General features: G+C 42.8%; 1 protein-coding gene across 7 annotated transcripts in view; it reads right to left on the bottom strand.

Annotated features, from left to right (window-relative positions):
- The window catches only part of LOC130402672 (ubiquitin-associated protein 2-like), a 78,955-nt gene that overhangs the window by 19,959 nt on the left and 38,025 nt on the right, over positions 1 to 20,971 (bottom strand). For all 7 annotated transcript variants that reach the window (XM_056606973.1, XM_056606972.1, XM_056606971.1 and 4 more), the window contains exon 15: positions 15,588 to 15,802. In XM_056606973.1, coding sequence (XP_056462948.1) covers positions 15,588 to 15,802 — 215 coding nt within the window. The remainder of the gene's footprint in view (positions 1 to 15,587; positions 15,803 to 20,971) is intronic.

Here is a 20,971-nt window from a genome sequence, read left to right as displayed (position 1 = left end):
TTATTGAATCGTGTCCCACAGCACGATTGTCCGACTTTCGTCGTGAAGCACAGAACGAAATGTAAACCAAAGCATTTTGAATGGCAGCGTTTTTCAGAAGAGAGTGTGTACAGTGCACCCTCTAGTTATATATATGTCAATATTTCCGATTTTTTTTTTTTTCCCCCCAAAGGTCCCATGACATGAAAATCTCACTTTATGAGGTTTTCTAACATAAATATGAGTTCCCCTAGCCTGCCTATGGTCCCCCAGTGGCTAATCTTGCGTTTGGTGTAAAACGAGCACTAGCTGTTCTGCTCGCCTAAAACGGAGGCTCAAGCGCACTGATTTGGAATGTGTTTATTTATGTCGTCATAAAGCATCTAAGCTCCTCCCCTTACTCTGCCTGGCCCGCCCAGAGACGTTGGCCCGCCAATGAGACACGACGGTGCGAGCGCCACGTGTGTGTGTGAATACACACTAACGCAAGTGTTTGTCGGTTCTTTGACGTCTCTTGTATTTCCACAACAAGACTGTAGTGGGGGTTATCTGAGCCATGGTTGAGAAGGAATTGGGAGAAAGGAACTTTGGCATTGACTCGCTGAAGTTCATGAACTGCGACATGCCGCCGGTTGCCGCGAGGCACCATCGCCCGGCAGCGGGCAACCGGCAGCAGGCAGCGCGCGGTTCAGCCTACTTCAGGTTGATGTGAAAGTGGAAGAACCAGAGACGTTGCAGAACCCGACAAAGTCGTTTGTGATTCATAATATCTCTGGAGGCACACACAGCTTTTGGCCGTGATATGTATTATATGATATAGACATCTATGCAGGGGCGGATGGTGTTTAGGGGCGATTTGGGCGACGCACTACCAACTGGGAGAAAGAGGATTTATTTTTATTTTTTTTCTATCACGGCATAAGTAGTTTTCAGTGTTCTAGACCTATTATCTGTCATTGTCCAATCAGAATCGTCAGATTCAAGTCGCGTTTCAAATGGTCCCGCCTCTATGGGCGAATTCATCGACGTGGAAAATCGCCCAAGCCTTCTCCGTTGACTCTAATGTTAAACTTTTTTTTTCGGAAATTGAGCCTTCAATGCATTTTCAATGGGGATTTGGGACTTGCCCTAACGTGCTTGCGTCATACGTAACTGAGCAAAGAGCGCGAAGGGATATCTTCGATCAAGTCACTTCACTTGCTGATTTCTACATGGCGGCAAATGTGCGCAATTCCGTTTCGTCTCTCAAAGAAGTTCCTTTTAGTTGATCCAATTCAGAAAAATTAATCATTAAACAAATTTCTACAAAGGGGGGAAAGTCCTACACCCGAGGATTTTCAACAAATTGGTACGAGAAAAAAAAAGCTGGCTAGCAGGTTGTGAAGAAGCTAACGCAGTCTTCTGCTACCACTGCCTACTCTTCCACCCTGAACAATTTAAGAATGCCCATTATGTGCATTGCTATGCACATCAGCTTAATTTGATCATGCAGCAAGCTACCTCCCGCATCAAGAATTCAACGTTTTCTTTTCCGATCTGAGCGGTATTGCGTCATTCTTTTCCCGGTCACTGAAACGGTGCAGCGTTCTGGACAAGATTGTTTCACGAAGACTGCCCAGAGCTTCATCTACAAGGTGGAATTTTAACAGCAGGATCGTCAACACTGTTCGAGAACCGAGATGACCTCCTTGAATGTTTTGAAGCCATCAAGGCGGTTTCACATGGTCCATTTGACCAGCTCAGCGTGAGAGGCATCTGGCTACGTGAGGATGCTACAGGACGAAGACTTCGTTTTTTTCCCTGTGTTTTTTTCACAACATCATGCCCCACGTCGACATGCTGTACCAGAAGCTCCAGAAGAAGGACATTGATGCCGTCTTCATCAAAAGGGCCCTCGAGAGCTTCACAAGCAGTGTGCAGACCATTAGGTAAGATAACATTTATATTATTTGATCCTTCTCAAAGCAAAGCTTTCTTATGAGAACATATGCATGAAAGGAGACTATTTGTGTTCCTTTTTATAATATTGTTCTTTTTTATAATATATTGCCAGTGGTGTAATCTAGCTTGCTTTACTCTGTGCTGGACATCCTGGTTAGGCGAGGCACAACATTATGCATCCCTGCCCATTTTAAGTGGGTATACTCACTGACATCTTTGTACTGGATAAAGTGTGAACTTGTGCATCATGTAGACTACAGTACTGTACACAGCCTAACAAACACATTATTGGTTTGTTTGCATTCAGAGACTCTGACCAGCTGCAAGAACCATAAGGAACCGACAGACAAAGGACGGCTTTGACGCCTCGTTTCCACATACGTACATTCTCGTATGCGATCCACCCGTCTCCGACCGAAAGTCCATTCATTCCTATGTGATTCTCCGTAATGTCAGTTTTTCCTCCGAGACTCCTCCCCTCCGTAAAATTTCTGTCCGGTATGTCCGTAATATAGGTTCAAAAAATGTAACTATCGCCGTCGTTTTACGGAGATACCGTATGAAAGTTTTTATGTTTTTCACAAAACATGTAAGTACCTGGCAGGCCAAACTCCTCGTCGATCTCTTTCCAAGCCTGGTTGGTTTTGTTTTTATCTCTGTATATGTCGATCCTCATGTTCCAAAGTACCGGTCTCCTAAAAACGGCCATTATAATACGCTCCCCCATCTTTTGTCCGTAAATAAATTCATGTCCGTACGTAAAACACTAGCGAAACACTAGCACGGATACGAAAAACATACGTATGTGGAAACGAGGCGTGACAGAAGAGGCGAAGCAGAGGCTGTCTGAAGAGGTCTGCGACACCATCCTCGCTCAGACCAACGCAAGGTTCTCTTTCACTGGCCACCTTGTGAGTGCTACCTTAATACAAGGAAATATGTTTGACAGGTACTGCGATTCATTTCCTGCTTTGATGCTTTGAATGCCACTGTGAAGGCATATCCAACGCTGAACAAGGCAAAGCTCCAGACGGAACTGTCTCTAATCTATGAGAATCCTGAATTCAAGGCCTGCTGTGGTGCACTGGCACTGTACCAGGTCAACCTCCAGGATACATTCTCTGAGACTGAGTTTGTTGAACATTCTCATAACTACTCCTATGACAACAGCTGAAGCTGAGAGATGTTTCTCAACCTTGAAAAGAATCAAGACATTCCTGCGAAATTCAATGGGCCAGGAACGTCTGAATAAACTGCCCATGCTCTCCATGGAGAGGGACCTAGTCCTCAACATGCGTGATTTCAATGAGAAAGTCATTGACCGCTTTGCTGCACTGAAAGAGAGACGAGCAAAGTTTCAGTACAAGTAATGTACAGGCATGAAAACGGGTCAGGGGTGAAAAAGGTGAGAAGGATATTATCCCTCTAGGGGGGTCCAATAGGGTCTAAATATCTTGCAAAACGTGAATCTTATAGTGTGGCCAGTCTTCCGACAGTGTGACATGTTAAATCGTGGTGGAATATCTGAGATTCGTGTTGTCTGAAAAGTACGCACCGCTGGGTGACGAGTGGAAGACAGACTACGGAGAAGAGCATCGCTATATTGAAAACATCCGGGGCTGTAGCCCAGAAGAGTCCTTTTAAAACGGGGGTTTGGGGGTTTCTCCCCCGAGGAAATTTGAAAATCGGGCTGATGAACATGCAATTGTCACGTAGTTTGAGAAGTAAAGGAAAGACAAATCGTCATGTCTGACTCACGTCGGGGCAGGCCTACTGAATAGGTTAATGTTTACGTTATGGATAGGAAAGTGCACCACATACAGCAGCCAAAATGAGACATTAGAAAAGCCTGTAGCCAAATAAACACTCATGCGCTTAGATGTCAAGTGGACCGGGTTGAATTCACTGCGGGTCTCCTGAATCAGTGCAAACTAGAGCAGCACTTAACAGCAATATCGACATGATGGGCTTTGCATAGAGAATCAAATTTGCAACATTTTGCAACTAATGATTCTAAATTTGCCCATTAATGTACAAGTCAGAATTTTGCGATTTTCACTGGCTACAATATTGCATCTGTCAGCTGTCAAATGTGCTGAACAAAATGTTAAACTTCAATAATTGTTCCTAGTCAACTTATATAGTGCATTTATTTAAGCTCTCAACAGCATAACCATACAGCTTCGCCACATCGGCGGGAAAACACGGCACACGCAAGTGTACATCCATGGAATCAGCCGTTCAAAACCAGTCTGCATGAATTGTATGACAACTGGATGGCAGGGGATGCGGAATAGGAATACACAGCAGGGGAGAACATGAGAGCCCCAGCTCGCCGCATAGTAGCCTGGATGCTTTAAGCGTGGAACAAGCTGGACACCGAGTGGGTGAAAAACTATGTGAGTGTGTGTGTGTTTGTGTGTCACTCTGTTCGAGCCTGCATGAGAGTTCAATGTTGTCATTAGCTGTTACGTCTTTCTGACCAATCGCAGTTCAAGGCCGACTTGGGCTGTACCACTTCGGGAGGGGGCGCTCAGTTACTCCCCTCTAGACAAAATCGAATTGGTTGCGACGTTGACCCGGCGCCCCCCGATTACGTTAACGGGCCACAGGGAATTCTCCCAACTCTCCCGATTACCACTCTGCGTGTGCGTGCGTGCGTAAACATGTAGGCCTACGGTAATATTCATACTGGTTTAAATAATGCATTTGATAGTAGGCTATTTCCCATCGTTGCTGAGCAAGAGTTTTGTTCGAAAGTTCAGTGATAGAAAACAAATAATAGCCCGGGCTATTGACGTTTTACGGTACCACTGTCATGCACCTACCCGATGTCAAGTGGACCGGGTTGAATTCAGTGCGGGTCTCTGTTATATCCATCTTACCAAAGATATTTTGGTACTGTCCTTCTCAACACTCTCTGATCGCACTAAAAGGCTGGCAGCACGAAACAGCAATATCGACGAGATGCGCTATGCATAGAGAGGAAAGAATACCGACGTTGAATTTGCAACAAATTATTCTAAATCTGCCCATACATGGACACGGCAGGATTTTGCGGTTTTCACTCGCAACATCTGTGGCTGCTGGTAATTCAATCACAAAGAAGTAAACTCTACGGGGCTATTTTCAGCATTATGTTTTTTTTACGGCACAGCGACCCGGGGCTATTCCCAAAAGATCCGGGGCTATAGCCCCTAATGCCCAGGTCTAACGACGCGCCGCATTCAAAGTTCTCCGTTGTACACTTCCTTGTTATTTGGATAACCGTTCTGCTTTTGGTGTTATGGCGCATAACACGTCGGACTCTCGTCTCTGGTATTTCTACAACGAGACTCGTAGTGGGGGTTATCTCAGCCAAGGTTGAGAATGAATTGGGGGGAAGGAACTTTGGCTTTGACTCCCTCAAGAACATGAACCACGACATGGAGGAGAAAGGGATTGTTGGCGGCGAATGTCTCCCACTTGAGCCCCGCTGAGGGACCACCGCCGGAGGCGGAGGTGCCTTAGTGCTGCCCGGCAACAATCCCTCTCCTCCTTGTCGCGGTTCAGACTACTTCACATTGATGTGGACGTGGAAGAACCAGGAACGTCGGAGAACCCAACGCGGTCATTTGAGATTCATAATATCGGCTCACACAGCTTTTGGCCGTGATAATATACATTATATGATATAGATATCTATGTAGGCTATATGATAATATTTATATATAGAGCTCCAGGACTCCCGTGTGTTCTAGAATATTTACAGAACACGGCTAAAGGCTGTGTGCGCCTCGCTATGCGATACATCCACTGTAACTAGAGCGCACGGTACCGTGGCTGCAAGCTGCTCAGGGCCACACCCCCACCCTCCTCCTTGACCCGCCTCGCTCCTCCTAATTTGCATTATAGCTACAGACGCCAAAACAGCGCATTTGGGGGAAGCTCAATGTGCGACTGACTCGGAGTGGCTGCAACTCTGCACCACGGCTGAATTTCGGGAACGTCTATGAATACTGTGTTAGTTGCCCGCTAATACCTATATTAAAGAATACATAAAATAGCATGTCATGGGACCTTTAAGCAGACCTCCTCAAAAACTGAAACGAACATGCTCAACAAAACGCGTTTGAGACAAAAACAACAGAGAAAGACTGACTTCAGAAGGGGTGAGCGCAGATAGCACAGCGCACCCTCTAGTTATATATAGAAAAGAAAGGTATTAATTACAAGTCTAAACTGTGGGAAATGGAACGATATGAGGGGCGAGAGCGTGCACTGCGCAGTCCCCCATATCGGTCTATTTCCCAGTTTAGACTTGTAATTAATACGTTTCTTTTGTATTCAACGCGACTCCTTTCTTTTTTTTTTATTACTGTCTGGTGGCTAGTAGGCCTAGGCTTTAACGTCCCTCAGAGATGTGCACATACACATTTAACGAGGCAGGGTTATTTGAAATAATTCATTAAGTTAACATGTGTGAGAGGTCATTCCTCGTCCTGAGTGTGTAGGGTGTGTTTTGACGACACAGTCTCACTCCGAGAACGTATACCGACTGTTGGCAAGGGCACTTAAGCGTCGGCCGCTGACAGGAAAAGTACCCTTCGGCGTCGTCTGCAAACGGAGAGGGGGTTCAATTCAACACACTGTTATGCCATCCCCAGCGATGTTTGAGGTTCAGAGCAGGTGCTCCAGCAGCCCATTAACTCCTGTATTAACCCGACTACGGCTCTAATAGACACTGTGAGCATCTTCCCTATAGGATAGTTTTTAGGATAGGCCTATTTATTTATTTATTATATACGGAGACCACCAGACTTCCTCGAAGCAACGAGAATGGTCTATTAAATTCAAGATGGGTGTGCGAGAATAGGGATATATTGCCATACCCTCAATATGAATTACATTCAAGCTGGTCAATGGTCAGATTCAGATCTTGTTATAACGATAATTGAATAAAAGCTATAGTCTACTTATAATCTAACTAAATAATTGTATATTTATATATATATATATATATTTTATAATTAATTACAATAACGGCTTTAAACATGTGACATGCCTACGTTTTTTGGCCTATTCTTTTCAATAGGCCTGCGTCAACGTCACGTGACACATTACATGGCATTACATGGCTCCAAACCACGTTGGTTAACGGCGGCAACGGAGCTGCCGTCAATTGTGTTTTTGTTGTAAACTAGGGTCCGCTGGTTAGGAAATATACAGATATTCCAAGGTTTCCTTGGATGTTTCTATTTTCCGCAGTTTAGACTTGTAATTAATAAGTAATTTTTAATTAACTTAGCTCTTTTTTTTTTATCTGTCTGGTGGCTTGTTACGTCACTCTGAGAGACGCGCATGAACAGATTTTATAGTGACACGCAGACTATAACCTATTCTTGAAAGCAAAACACCAAGCTCATTGATTTAACGAGGCAGGGTTATTTGAAACAATTAATTGAATATGTGTAAGAGGTCATTCCTCCTCTTGAGTAGGGATGGGAATCGAGAACCGGTTCTTGTTCAGAACCGGTGCCGAGTCAACCGATTCCTTGGAATCATTAGCAAGCCTGCTTAACGATTCCGCTTATCGGTTTCGGTCGCGGCAAATGCGTCATGACGTCACACACACACGCTGCTTTGTTTTGGTTCAGAATGCAGCAAACATGGCGCCGCCGAGGAAGCAGCGCATTGTGCGTTCACACCAAACGCGACGGGGCGACAAGATCCCATACAAAGTGAACGTAGAGACGCGTATCGGGCGAATTTTCCGCGAGAGAAAACCGGCGACAAGTTTTTGTCGTGATGACAGCCAATCAGCGTTCAACAGCGCGACAACTGATTGACATGTGTAACGTAACAGCCAATCAGCGTTCTACTGTCAAACTCAGTGCAGTCCGGGTTGAACTGCAGCATGGAGGAGAAAGTGATTGTTGCAGTTTACGACTCCCTGAGCTCTATATATAATAGTATATAATTGTACATATATCACGGCCAACAGCTCTGTGCGCCTCCGGATGGCCATAGCGTGGGGAGCTCTCATAGGGATTGGGCTTCCCTGGGTTTGTTTACCGGCGTTGCTATGGTTTCCGGTCTTGTGTGATCCAGCGGTTTATTAGGTAGGCCCATCTAATAAATCTCTGTCTAATCAATACTTAATTTTGTTGATGTCAGTTGAATGTTTGTTACAAGTTGAATGCAAATGAGCACTGTTAGCATTCCAAATGGCACAAGCTCTTACTTGACTGTTTTCAGTCCGTTTTTAGTTTTATGGCACATAATGATGGCATTTGGGCTTAAAAAGCCACACATATATTTTTTTGTCCACACCAATTGATTTGAAAATGTACAAATTCCTAATACTAGACGCACTTTTGATCAAATATTAAAGAGATTTAATACAAACAAACACATTTGTACTAGGGCTGTAACGATACAAACTCACGATTCGGTTTGTATCACGATTTTTGAACGGTTCGATACATCCCACGATTTTTTGAAATTTAAAAAGCATTTTATTTAAACACTTATATACCAATTAAATGGCTGTCCCACCAGATTTTTCTTTTATTAGTAAACCCCGGGTTGATGGGAGGGGGGGTGGCCTCGCTCTCCTCCACCGTGATAACATCAAAGTCACCACTGTCAGTCCCCCATCACTCCTCCTTTGAATGTCTAGCTGTAAAACTCACAGGCCCCAAACCCACTATCATTGTCACCATTTACAGTCCACCAAAACCCTCTGCTGTTTTCCTCAATGAATTCTCATCACAACTTACATCTGTATGTGCAATGTCCCCCACTGTTATCATCCTTGGTGATTTCAACATCCACATTGACAACCCATCCTGTACTTCACAACGAGATGGATCCCGTTGGGATCCAACGAGATGGACCCCTTGCCGAGTCATTTCCTGTAGGGCTGGAGCCACAGGTTGATGCGTATGCGTCCTTTGAGACCCTTTGATATAAAAGACCCCAGGTCTATAGCTTACTTGTTCTCGACACCTATTGCATCACTTCCTTTACGGCCTCCTAATTGATCATTGTAGTATAATTGAATGCCCTCTTTCATATATATTATACCACCACCACTGGGACGTGGCAACAATTCTCCAAATCCATATGGGGAGGGGGGATGGGGGTGCTTGTGGACAGTAGAGGTGTACACTAGACATAAATATGAAGCAAACTCAGGAGGAGGAATGACCTCTCACATATTCAATTAATTGTTTTGAATAACCCTGCCTCGTTAAATCAATGAGCTTGGTGTTTTGCTTTAAAAAAAAACATGTCATGATTAGAGCCGTTATTGCAATGCGTTTTCCGCGGTGGACCAACGTAGTTATACTACATTCTGGTGTGGGACTGGATTTAAGGGACGTGGTTGGTTTCAGTTTTTGAAGGGGTCTGCTGCAAAAATCGGTTGTTGTTTTCACCAATCCATAACTAGAGTGTGCACTGCGCCTTCCTTCTGAAGTCGAAAAAAAATCTCCTGTGAAATCCATTGGTTTAATATTGAATTAATTACATATTAAAACATGTTACATTTAAATTAATATACAATTATTTACTTATAATATTAAAAGCACACCATGAAGCTTTTATTAAATTATCGTTAGAGCGTGCCCTGCGCAGCCCGCCCCACTTTCTGAAGTCGAAAAGAATCATCTGATTGAAATGCATTGGTTTAATATTAAATTAATTAAATATAAAAATATACATTATATATTTATATATATCTATAAATATAAATTTATTTTTGCATAATATTATAACCAGAACATGTAGCCTTTATTCAATTATCGTTGTACCAAGATCAGTATGCTAGAGCGTGCACTGCGCAGCCGCCCCCCCCATCTGAAGTCGAAAAGAAACACCCGATTGAAATGCATTGGGTTAATATTGAATTACCGTATTTTCCGCAGTATAAGGAGCACCGGAGTATAAGCCGCAGCAGCTAAATTGAATGATGTGTACATATATAAGCCGCACTGGACTATAAGCCGCAGGTGTTTTATTGTTTAATTACCATTAGGGCTGGCCCGAATGCCATTTTTCAGGCTTCGAATACTCGTTGGTTTTTCCGAGCGAATATTCGAACACTCGTTCCAGAAAAAAACACCATCAAAAACAACATTAATAATCCCTATATACTCCCTGGAACCGATTTTGACAGTATCTGCATATTTTGTTTAAGATTTAATAGCTTTTGAACGTTAATTTGTAGGCCTAAGTAGGTTGAAGTTCCTTAGTTTTTCCCTGTGAAAGCGAACTGTTGTTGTTCCGTTCCAAATCAGCTGTCCTCTGCCATCTCAGCCCTTGCAGGAGCTTTTCAATTCATCCTGGAACGTGCATCTTTTCAGGGAATTTCTACAATAAATCCATAACAAATACAGAATATTGATTGTCTTATGTGTCCATATTATATCCATTATATTGTCTGGGTATTCCCAAGACACTCACGATCTGCAGCAAGCCAGTCAGTTTATTGGCGCGGCGCTGTACAGCGAACTTAAACAAACAACTAAGCTAAGGTTAGCATTTCGCTAAGTATTACTTTTCCTCCCGAGATCCCCCTAATGTTGTGTTATAAAGTAAAGGGAAACAAGATATCTATTCTTTCTCCACCTCTCTCGCTTCTCTGCTTGGTGTCGCTGACGCTTAGTTTGCCTCCCTCGCTTTGGTAACGTCACGTACGTGAAAAAAAACAACGAAGCTCTGAATACTGATTTAAGATTCGAATACTAATTTTTCCGAGTGGCCGTTAGCTGTAAAAATCCATAGATTAGCCGCACCGTTATATAATCTGCAGAATCGAAAAATGGGGAAAAAAGGCGCAAAAATTACGGAAATTAAATATTAAAATACAGATTATATATCCTATATAAATCTGAAATTATTTAGTTATAATATTGTAGCTTTTATTCAATTATCGTTATAACAATATCTTTAGCTTATCTGCATTTCCACCAATGTGTAGGCCTAAGTGAGGTTCAGGTATACCATACAATATTAAAATATTCATAATATAAAAAAAATGTAAAAAAATAAGGTTATGGGCCGATTACGGTTAAAATTCAGCCTCTGCTAGCCCACAATAGATTGTCTTATTTCCTCGTTACACGCTTTAATTTAATTATCAGACCTGCAAACTCCTCAGAGGAAAAAAGGTGACAGTGTCACAGGGGGATATTTTTTTGATTGTAATATACAAATGACACTAGTCTGAGCGTGACTTGACAAAACTCAGCATACTTTACCAAAAATCAGAGCGGAGCGCAAATTATACGTGCAATCCACCGGGAGCGATTGATAAGACCACGGCATATCAAATGACTTTTTGCTGGAGTGGAGAGATAGGCCTATAGATTCTCGCGCAAATCTTTAATATATTTAAATAGCCAACACTACCAATCGAGGACCTGGCCTCAGTTCACTCCAGACTATTTGCGTAGCCCTCCGATTTTTGCAAATGGTAGTTTTATCTAGGCTATAATGTTGGAGATGCTGAGCACATCTCAGTCCTTTCAGATGACCCATCCAAGATTTGTATCGGCCTCCTATCATACAAAGAGCAATATTGTCCGAGTACTATGCCGAGAGGCTCTTACAACACAAAGTATAAAATAGTCCTAACGGACTTGCAGCCACTGGAGAATGTTTGATCGTTACACGCACTAATCCATCTTGATCTGTGAAGTTGATGAATTGTCACTTTTAGGTTTTCTACCCAGTTACCAAAAAAATAAACATTTGGAATAGTATGCGCTGTGGCAAGCACATGGTTTGCATGTGTTACTTCGAAGGCAAAAAAAATCTAAAATACAAGAAAACACAAAAACCTACATTCAACCAGTGGGGTATGGCCCCTGACTGAGGAGATAGGTACCTCCAGGTACCCCCTCCATGCCAGGGCGCCCTGAATTTATGTTTATTAACAGCTCCTCCACCGGGGTCAAGACAATTTGAGGGCCAGATCCAGTCTGCCGACTGTCTGCCTTTTCACGATTGGCTTAAAAAAATGGCTTATTTAAATTCATACCAATACGATGGTGGGAAAAGCTTACCAGTTTGTATGTTTTTTATACTTCATTTTTATACTTGATCCGCTGACCGCTTGGAAGCCATCGGAGTACATATTTTATTAGAAGGGGTTATGTGGTAGGATCTTTAAGAATGCTTAACTGGGATATTTATATATTCATGGCTCAAATATTAAGGATCATGCTTTTGACGTGCAACTACACTCGTATCAACACCGGTATTACAGAGTATAAACTTTGAAACTAGGTCAACCGCCATCCTCTCCGTCAACTCTCCTCTCACACTCGGTGACAGCGTCTGGCAGCGCACAGATTCTCGGTGACAGCGTCTTATAACGTTCTTTATTACACCGGTCTTTTCAACGTTCCGTTCACTTGCATGGGCACTTCACAACTTCCGGCGGTCAATTATTTTTGGATAATTCATTGGCAACGGATGAATAATGACCGCTGTCAAGGTAAACAAAATTACTTTTTGCCTTTGGTAACACTCTGCACGTAGTCTGGTAACTTGTCAGTGTAATAAGCGGGATATGTATCAACCCAAGCGCTGTCGGTTGCTAAGCAACAACGTCAACGTCTTGGACGGACTATTTCTCTGCTGATCAACACTATGAATGCTGGTAACAAATACATTGTAAATAAATTGTTTCGTTTTGGCAAGTAACCATGTAATAAGCGGGATAATGTATAGAACTTTGCCGGTCATTATCGTAAAATAAGCCCCTTCATGGCGAAGCAAGACACCTCCGCTGCTCGTCGGTGTCCTGTTCGCCCTGTCGGGGCTTATTTTCTCGATACATTATCCCTTATATATAATAGTATAATATAATTTTATATATATAATATCACAGCCAAAAGCTCTGTGCGCCTCTGGATGGCCGTAGCCTGAGAGGCGCTACGGCCTCCCGCAATTTTTTTTTTGTTTTATTACTGGAAGAAAAAGAAAAGACTTGCCGGTGTGCAACACAGTAATCGGTGTTGTCCTCGTCACCGGTAACACCGGTAATACCGTATACCTCGGCAACCCTACTGCGCACACTCACGTCTGAAAAACGATCCCATTCAAAATGCATTGATTCACATTTCATTCGGTTCAGCACGAAAAAAGTCGGACAATCGTGCTCTGGGACACGATTCAATAGATTAACGTTTTACCGAAAATTGCGCGATACCGGGTTGGTTATCCAAAACCGGTATATATATATATATACATATATATATATACATATATATATACATACATATACATATACATATACATATATATATATATATATATATATATATATATATATATATATATATATATATATATATATATATATATATATATATATATATATATATATATATATATATATATATATATATATATATATATATTATTAGGGCTGTAACGATACGCGTATCAAACCGAAAATCGCGACACTCAAAGCCACGAACCTGTCTCGCGGTGTGAGAAGGCAGAAGCGCGATACGCCCTTTCTAACTCTGCGGTCAAATTGTCCGATTGAAATTTGCTAATAATTTGTCTAAATAATAGTCTGCTGACAGCGCCCCCTCTTATCGATGCCGTAAGTATGTGACGAGATGCCCTCTCTGTGATGACCGCTCTCCATGGCTACGTAGGATTGCATTTCTCCACAGCCGTCGAAGTCCTCATATACGATATGAACGACATTTATCCAGAGTGGGCCAAGCGCGAAAAAAATTGCCTGTGTGATCCCTGTCTCTATTGTTTTGTGTGATTTGACCGGCAGTTTGTCTGCTTATAGGTCGCAATGACACGGCCACCGATTATTGACAGGATGGGTTCTTTATTCTACCGGACGCGTTCGCTTCTTCAGACACACACGCTACCGCTCGCTCTCCTCGCTCGTCCACTCACTCGCTGACGTCACTCACACACACACATACGTACACTGCCATATATATATACATATATACATATATATATACATATACACATATATCAGTGGCGGCTGGTGGTTTTTAAAGTGAGGGAGGAAGGACTGCGTGCTTGGTTGCCATTGGCCTGCTTGCACTGTTGGTGTATGGTGGCATAAGAATGTGAGACTCAAGTTGTTTCAGGGTGTTTTGGTGAACTACAAAATAGCAGGGAGGGAGTTATGTGAACAAAATGTATACAAAGCCACCAGTGGCATCACTGTAATTTGAGAAGGAAAGGATGCAAAGCATATTAGTCAAATCAGGCCTACTATTGATTTGTAAAAGTAAATAAAAAAATCTGGGCCTATTATTGGGCCTATTTTTGCCCTCACTGACTGAAGTTATTTAGCTATGTTTATTTTCAGTTACAATTGCTTGTAATGCTACCAGTAAGTCATGTGTACCTAGCAAACCATGTAGCACTCACAACACTGACGTTGCCATTACTTCTGATGACCTTGATTTTGGGAAGTGGTCTACCTCTTTCTGAATGAATGGAATGGTTTTTGTAATAAGACGTTAACAATGTCCTCCGTTTCCAATGTTTCCATTGTGCATTTAGGATCTCGCTATCGCAGATTTTACTTCTGCGTCTCTCAGACTGAGCACCGCGGCAATGCAGACCGGGTTTGTTATCGACAGCGTTGCCAGATTGGGCAGATATCCCGCCCAATGATAATTTTTCCAGCCTAACATGGTTAAAAGTAGCCCAATTGGGTGGGAAATCAGACCAATCTGGCAACGCTGCTCAACATCCAGGGATCCTGCTTATTGGTTCATAGCGCAGACGGATAGATTTTTGCGCGAATCAGACCCCTTAAGGTCCCACCCACTCAGAGGAGGATTTTCCTCCTCTCTCCCATTGAAACCCATGTTATCCACCGGCCGCCAGTACTTTCGGGAAAATGAATGGGAGTGGACGGCGGCTTCCGGAGGACGTTCCTCCCTGAAGTAATTGTCAATAGGCGATAGGGGGTGCTAATGTCCCTTTACCCAGGGAAACGAACATTATATATTCAAAGGCAATAAAGTAGTCATATTTAAGGGCATTAATTCATTACAATAGTCGGGGCAATCTAAATCTTTTATTCTCAACAATTTTAGGGAGGATCTTCCTCCCTCTCCTCAATGGAGAAGCCTCCACTGACACACACACACACACACACACACACACACACACACACACACACACACACACACACACACACACACACACACACACACACACACACACACACACACACACACACACACACACACACACACACACAGGGACTAGAAAATAATTACTTTCTCTCCCATTCATATTTTTCAATCTCATAGATCCCATGGGCTCAACCGGAAGGGGCATGACTTCGCCACTCTATTGCTTTCCGTTTCCAATCCCCTTTTACTGGAGCCAATCACCTTTCCCCCTTGCGCGCTAATGGCTGGTTTGACACAATGAAGACAGGGAAGCGATTGCTGATAGTTTGAAGGACTATTATTATTTTTATATTGTTAAATGAGCAATCACGAAATCCCCCCCCCCCCCCCCACCCCTGTCAGGCCTCCTCGTCTCACTCCGCTATTATACACTATTTTTATTTACATATTGTTCCGTCAGGAACAATATGTTGCAACTCATCGTTGCAACTTCAATATATTAAACGAGAAATTCAGAGAAACCAAATGGACCCCTCGTACCTGACGGGTCCAGGCTTGGAGAACAGGCTGTTCTGGGACTGCTGTGTGGGGACCGACATGTGGGCTGAAGGTGTTGCTGCATCCCTGGCAGACTCCGCCTGGCACATATCCCCCGAACCGGCGCCGGCCTCAGATCCAAAGTCCAGCGCTCCAAATTGCACATTGAGACCTGACATCTCCGTGGAGCCAGGCATCTCCACCGCTGAGGAAGGGATCTGTGGCACAACGTTTGAAGAAAGGTGCCAGTGTTGACCATGAATGGTTGATTACATAGTGGAGGTGCTGTAAATTGTGTGTCATTAGTAACTATCAATGTTAGCTACCTCCCACTCAGATGGCGGCGGCAGGTGAGACAGGTGTGCTTGCTGCTCTCCTAGGGTATGCTTTACTATCAAAACTTTGTGGAAATCCAACTGCAAGCCCTGTAGTTTATCTGAATTAGGGATCGACCGATTTATCGTTCGGCCTATATTATCGGCCGATATTCGCGTTTTTTACGTGCATCTGTATCGGCCGATACGCGGCCGATTTTTGCCGATATTTTTTTCGCCAATGTTTTTTTTTTTTTTTTTTTTTTACTTGTTCTACCTCACCTGTTTTTACTATTTGTTAAATATAGTTTTTTATATTGAAGTTCAATAAATGTTCCTTTTTTTTAATTGAGACTTGTAACATTTGTTATCAGTGTAATTTTTATGATTGAGGGAGCAAAAAATAAAAAAAAAGTAGTATCGGCTCTAAATATCGGTATCGGCGTATCGGCTAAGGCTGATGAAAAAATATCGGTATTGTATCGGCCCTAAAAAAATCCGTATCGGTCGATCCCTAATCTGAACAGGAGAAATATGTCCTCCCAATGCCAAGGAGTCGAATTCCAGACTGGTATAACAACGGGCATCGGATATAAACATCTTGGTTTTGTTCGAGGTGTAATTCATACTTGCGTTTGGGCAAAGTCTCCACACATTGGACCAAATTACCCTTAGCAGCCCACTGACGGGGCTGCTACCCGGGCGAGGCGAGGAGGCTGACACAGTGCTGCTGGGGACACCAGTAGTGTCGGCTACCAAATGGCTATGAAAGGCCACTACAGTAAGGAGTAACACCATGGACCTCACTGAAAAGCAGAAATCCATATTTGCTTTGAAGGGATTGCCCCGTTTTCCTTTAAACATTTGCAGTTTACTGCCAAAGATCACGGAGGTGCGTGTGCTTGCCAGGAAAATCAAAGCAAGCATACGATGTTTCTCAGAGACTTTGATCCTCATATCACTGACTGACTCATTGAAATTGAAAACGTTAGTTTGCAAAGAGCGGAACAGACAGGGGGGAGGGTATTCATATTCGTATAGTCAGACATTGAAATGAAGACAGGACCTGGAAAATGTCAACCTTGAAGCTGTGTGGATTGATATTTTACTTCCAAAAAGCAAACCAATATTGTTCGGTGTTGTTTATAGACCTCATAATGATTTTATCAAACCTTGGAGTGCGCATGTGCAGGTTGTGACTTTTTAAACCAGGAAGTCATCTTAGGGTGCACTCACACTAGGCCATCTGGCCGTGGTCGTTGGCCGTTTTCACACCTAACCGTGATCAACTGGCCCCATTGTTCTCTGGCCTGCACTCACACTAGGCCATCTGGCCGTGGCAACTGTGGCCTGGCCACGGTAGGCTCTTGTACAAACGTCATCACGTCGTAAGTAACACGTCATCACCAAGCATCCGCTGCATGGACCATAATAAAGTCTGCCGCCAGTCAGAGTTTTAACAACAATGGACAACAACACAGTTCACTTTGCTGAGGCTGTTGCTTATTTGGAGCTATTGATGTGATGCTCAACAATAGAGCCCACTCTCACCGCTGATTTTTTCGAGTACGCCAACAAGCGTAAACATCGCTTGACGCCATGTTTACCGTTTAATGGGAAAGAAGGCTCGTCGCCTTTATTATGTTCATGGTCGTCGCATGGACTATACGTCATCCAGCTCAGGTTGCGTAGCCGTGCGTGTGCGCGTGTCGGCTCATTAGCATCAGTACCGTAGCGGCCCGTACCGTAGCAGCACACCTCTCCCAAGTGGCCAAATTGGCCTGGCCTGGCCACTCACACTGGCTGATTTGAGCACGTTGGGTGTGAAAACGGCCACGGCCAGATGGCCTAGTGTGAGTGCACCCTTAATGGCAGATAATATTGATGTTTTAAATACTGACGACCCACTGTACAACGGCTTTTGTGATTTCTTAAAAACGCATTGTCTAACCCAATTAATTAATGTTCCAACCAGAATAACATAGCCAAACTGCTACTGATCATATCATGGTAACTGACGCATGTAAAATCATACAAAGTTGTCATTGTGCATGGAATTAGTGACGTTAGTGATTTTTTAACCTAGTACCAGGAAAGTTAAGAGGGCTCCGATCAAATGTCACAAATCTCTGAAGAGCAGAAGTTTAAAAGTGTATGATGTTAACAAATTTCAGGACATACTTAATTTTACCTGGATGGAAATTACCAACATATGTGATGTTGATGTAGCATGGGATCAGTTTCAAATTAATTTCTTGGAAGTACTTGACCCCATTTAAAAGAGACCAGGATTAAACGGATCTCAGCCTTGGATGAATAATGAAATCTTGGACACCATTCACTTGAGATAAAATCTTAAGTAAAATAACCAAACTGCCTGTTCTTTTTAAAGAGTATAAATCACTTCGAAATAAGGTACAGTGAATGGTGGATGAGGCGATAAAGGATTTTTTAAGGTCTAAAATTGAGGAGCATAAAAAGGATCCCAAGAAATTGTGGGGAACTGTTTGCCAACAATTCCGTCCGCCTTTGGGGACGAAAGAGAACCCTAAGCAAAAACAAAGTAAAATAGGCCTAGATATAAATGGGTCCATATCATATTATAAAAAAATTGTGCCAAATACCTTCAATAGTTTCTTCACAACAATTGCAAGTAACCAGAAGCTTCCCTCTACTTCTGGGGCCGTATTCACAAAGCATTTTATCTTACTGCTAGGAGTGCTCCTAACTCGCGCTAAAACATTTTACGTAGGATTTTTTTCTTAAAAGTTATTCACAAAGCCGCTGAGACCTACACTTAATAAGGATGAATCACTAAGAATGAACTAAGAGTGACGCGCCGTTTCTATGGATTACGTCAATTCTCGTGCACGAGTTTAGAAGCGTTCAGTTCGGTGATTGGTTGTTCAGACGAGCCCACTAAATCACCGAAAAACAAGGCAATAGCCTAGGCTAGAAATGAATTCCTATTAAGTAGTTATAGTGCAGTTAGCAGAATACACGCATGACGACAATTTTGTGCAGACCACGATAATGACGTTGTAGCCTGCACGTTCAAAAGAGAGAGAAAGCAAACAATAAAAATACGTACAATTTAAAAAATACGTACAAAATAAATGTTATGAACTACTATGAAGTGTTGACTGATTTGTGCCAAGGTGTTTACCTAAAATGTGTTTTCAAAGTGATCCCTAAATACCAGTCCACTCGGTTCCACACGGCCAAATTCATTGTCATGTTGATCGCCATCATCATCATCGTCTGGCTGTGGAATGTTCCTCCGCTTGCAGAGGTTGTGTAGAATGACAGTGATTACTGTGCTTGCCCTCTCTGGGGTGAGGCGTATTTCGCCGTGGAGGACATGAAACCGACGTTTCATCTGCCCAATTCCTCTCTCCACAACATTTCGTGTATGTTTGTGTGCTCTAGCATATATGGAGGAACAAATAAAATGAGTGAAAGAGCCAATACGATGTGTTTTACGCATAGGACTAAGCGTAATCTGCGTAATCACTTACATGTTATACTTTAACTGTGCTCCCAGTTGTGGATTGAGGTAGGGTGTCTAGAGCCACGTCTTGCATGGATAGTCACTGTCACCCAGCAAGTGACACCCAACTGGTACAAAAAGCTGCCTCAGACCGCTCACCATTAAAATGCGCGAATCATAGTAGCTGAAGATCCAGGCCACTTTGCAACAACATCCAGTAGGCTATGTTAAAATTTGAATCAAAAACAACCTGCGTGTTGATGGAATGCACTTTCTTCCTATTGACGAACACGTCCTCGTCTTTTGATCGCGCAATTATTTTTATGTGCGTCCCGTCAATAGCACCGACCACACCGGGCATACCTGCAATTGCCATGAAGTTGGCTTTGATCCTGTGTAATTGTTGAATGTCCAAAGGAAAGTTTATGGCACGGCTGACTGATGGTTACGATATTTTTAAATCGTCGGCATTGCAAAGTTGCATTTCCCCTGTTGCTAAATAACGTAGTGTGGCAAACATTTTATTTCGGGACTAATCAGATTATTTCTGTTAGTCTGGGATGTTATTGCATTGCGCACTAACTCCACAACAAGTTTAATACCCTAACATTTCGTCTCGCAGGCATTTTACGATTTTTTGTGAATAGGTCTTACTGAGTTAGGAGTCCTCTTGAGGACTTTTAAGCTCTCCTAGACTTAGGTGCTACTTTTAGGCCTAAAATACGTTGTGAATTGCTCTTAGTGAAAAAGTTAGGAGTCCTAAATTTAAGAGTGACACGCCCATTCTTTTTAGGAGTTACTCCTAAATTCGCCAGTTAGGACCTACTTTTAGCCCTAAGATCCTTTATCCTTTGTGAATATGGCCCCTGGTGTTTTTAGTGATCCACAGAAGTTGCACACATTTTATGAAGAAAAGGGAGTCCAGCCAAACACCTTATATTACTTCCAATCAGGCTTAAGAAAAGCCCATTCCACTGATACCCGACTGCTCTCTTACAGACTTCCTCAGGAAAGAGGTGGATAAGGGGATTTTTTGTGGCATGGTGTTAATAGACCTTCAAAAGGCATTTGACAGTCCAGAATGATTTCCTCTCGAACAAATTCAAAGCCCTGGGATTTCTGATACATCTCTCCAGTGAGTGAGGTCATACCTGGTTGGCAGAGAACAGGTGGTCGATATGGAAGGGACCTTGTCCCCACCACTTAAATTAACATGTGCAGGGTCTATACAGAAATTCTTAAGTTGAATTTACTACCTTTTAATAAATTCACCATATTTTTTTAATACCAGCACGACTTCAATAAGTGTCTTGCTTCGCCCTGATTGGTATTATTTTCGATAATGACCGGGGGCGTTCTATATATTAATACACGGCTCCTTGCCAAAACAGCAGAGAAGTAGTCAGCCAAGACATTGACGTCGCTTAGAGACCGGACACGCTGGGGTTGATAAATTACCGGACTACTTACGGAGTGATAAGAAAGACGTGAATCAGGCAAAAAAATCCACTTTCGTTGACAGCGGTCAAGTTCGGTATGCATAAAAGTACAGACGGATCAATTGCGAAATACTGCAGCTGCTG

Source organism: Gadus chalcogrammus, chromosome 13, assembly GCF_026213295.1.
Source record: "Gadus chalcogrammus isolate NIFS_2021 chromosome 13, NIFS_Gcha_1.0, whole genome shotgun sequence".
NCBI lineage: Eukaryota > Metazoa > Chordata > Actinopteri > Gadiformes > Gadidae > Gadus > Gadus chalcogrammus.
The sequence above is the reverse complement of the archived record's forward strand: the minus strand, read 5'-3'. Positions and strand labels throughout refer to the sequence as shown.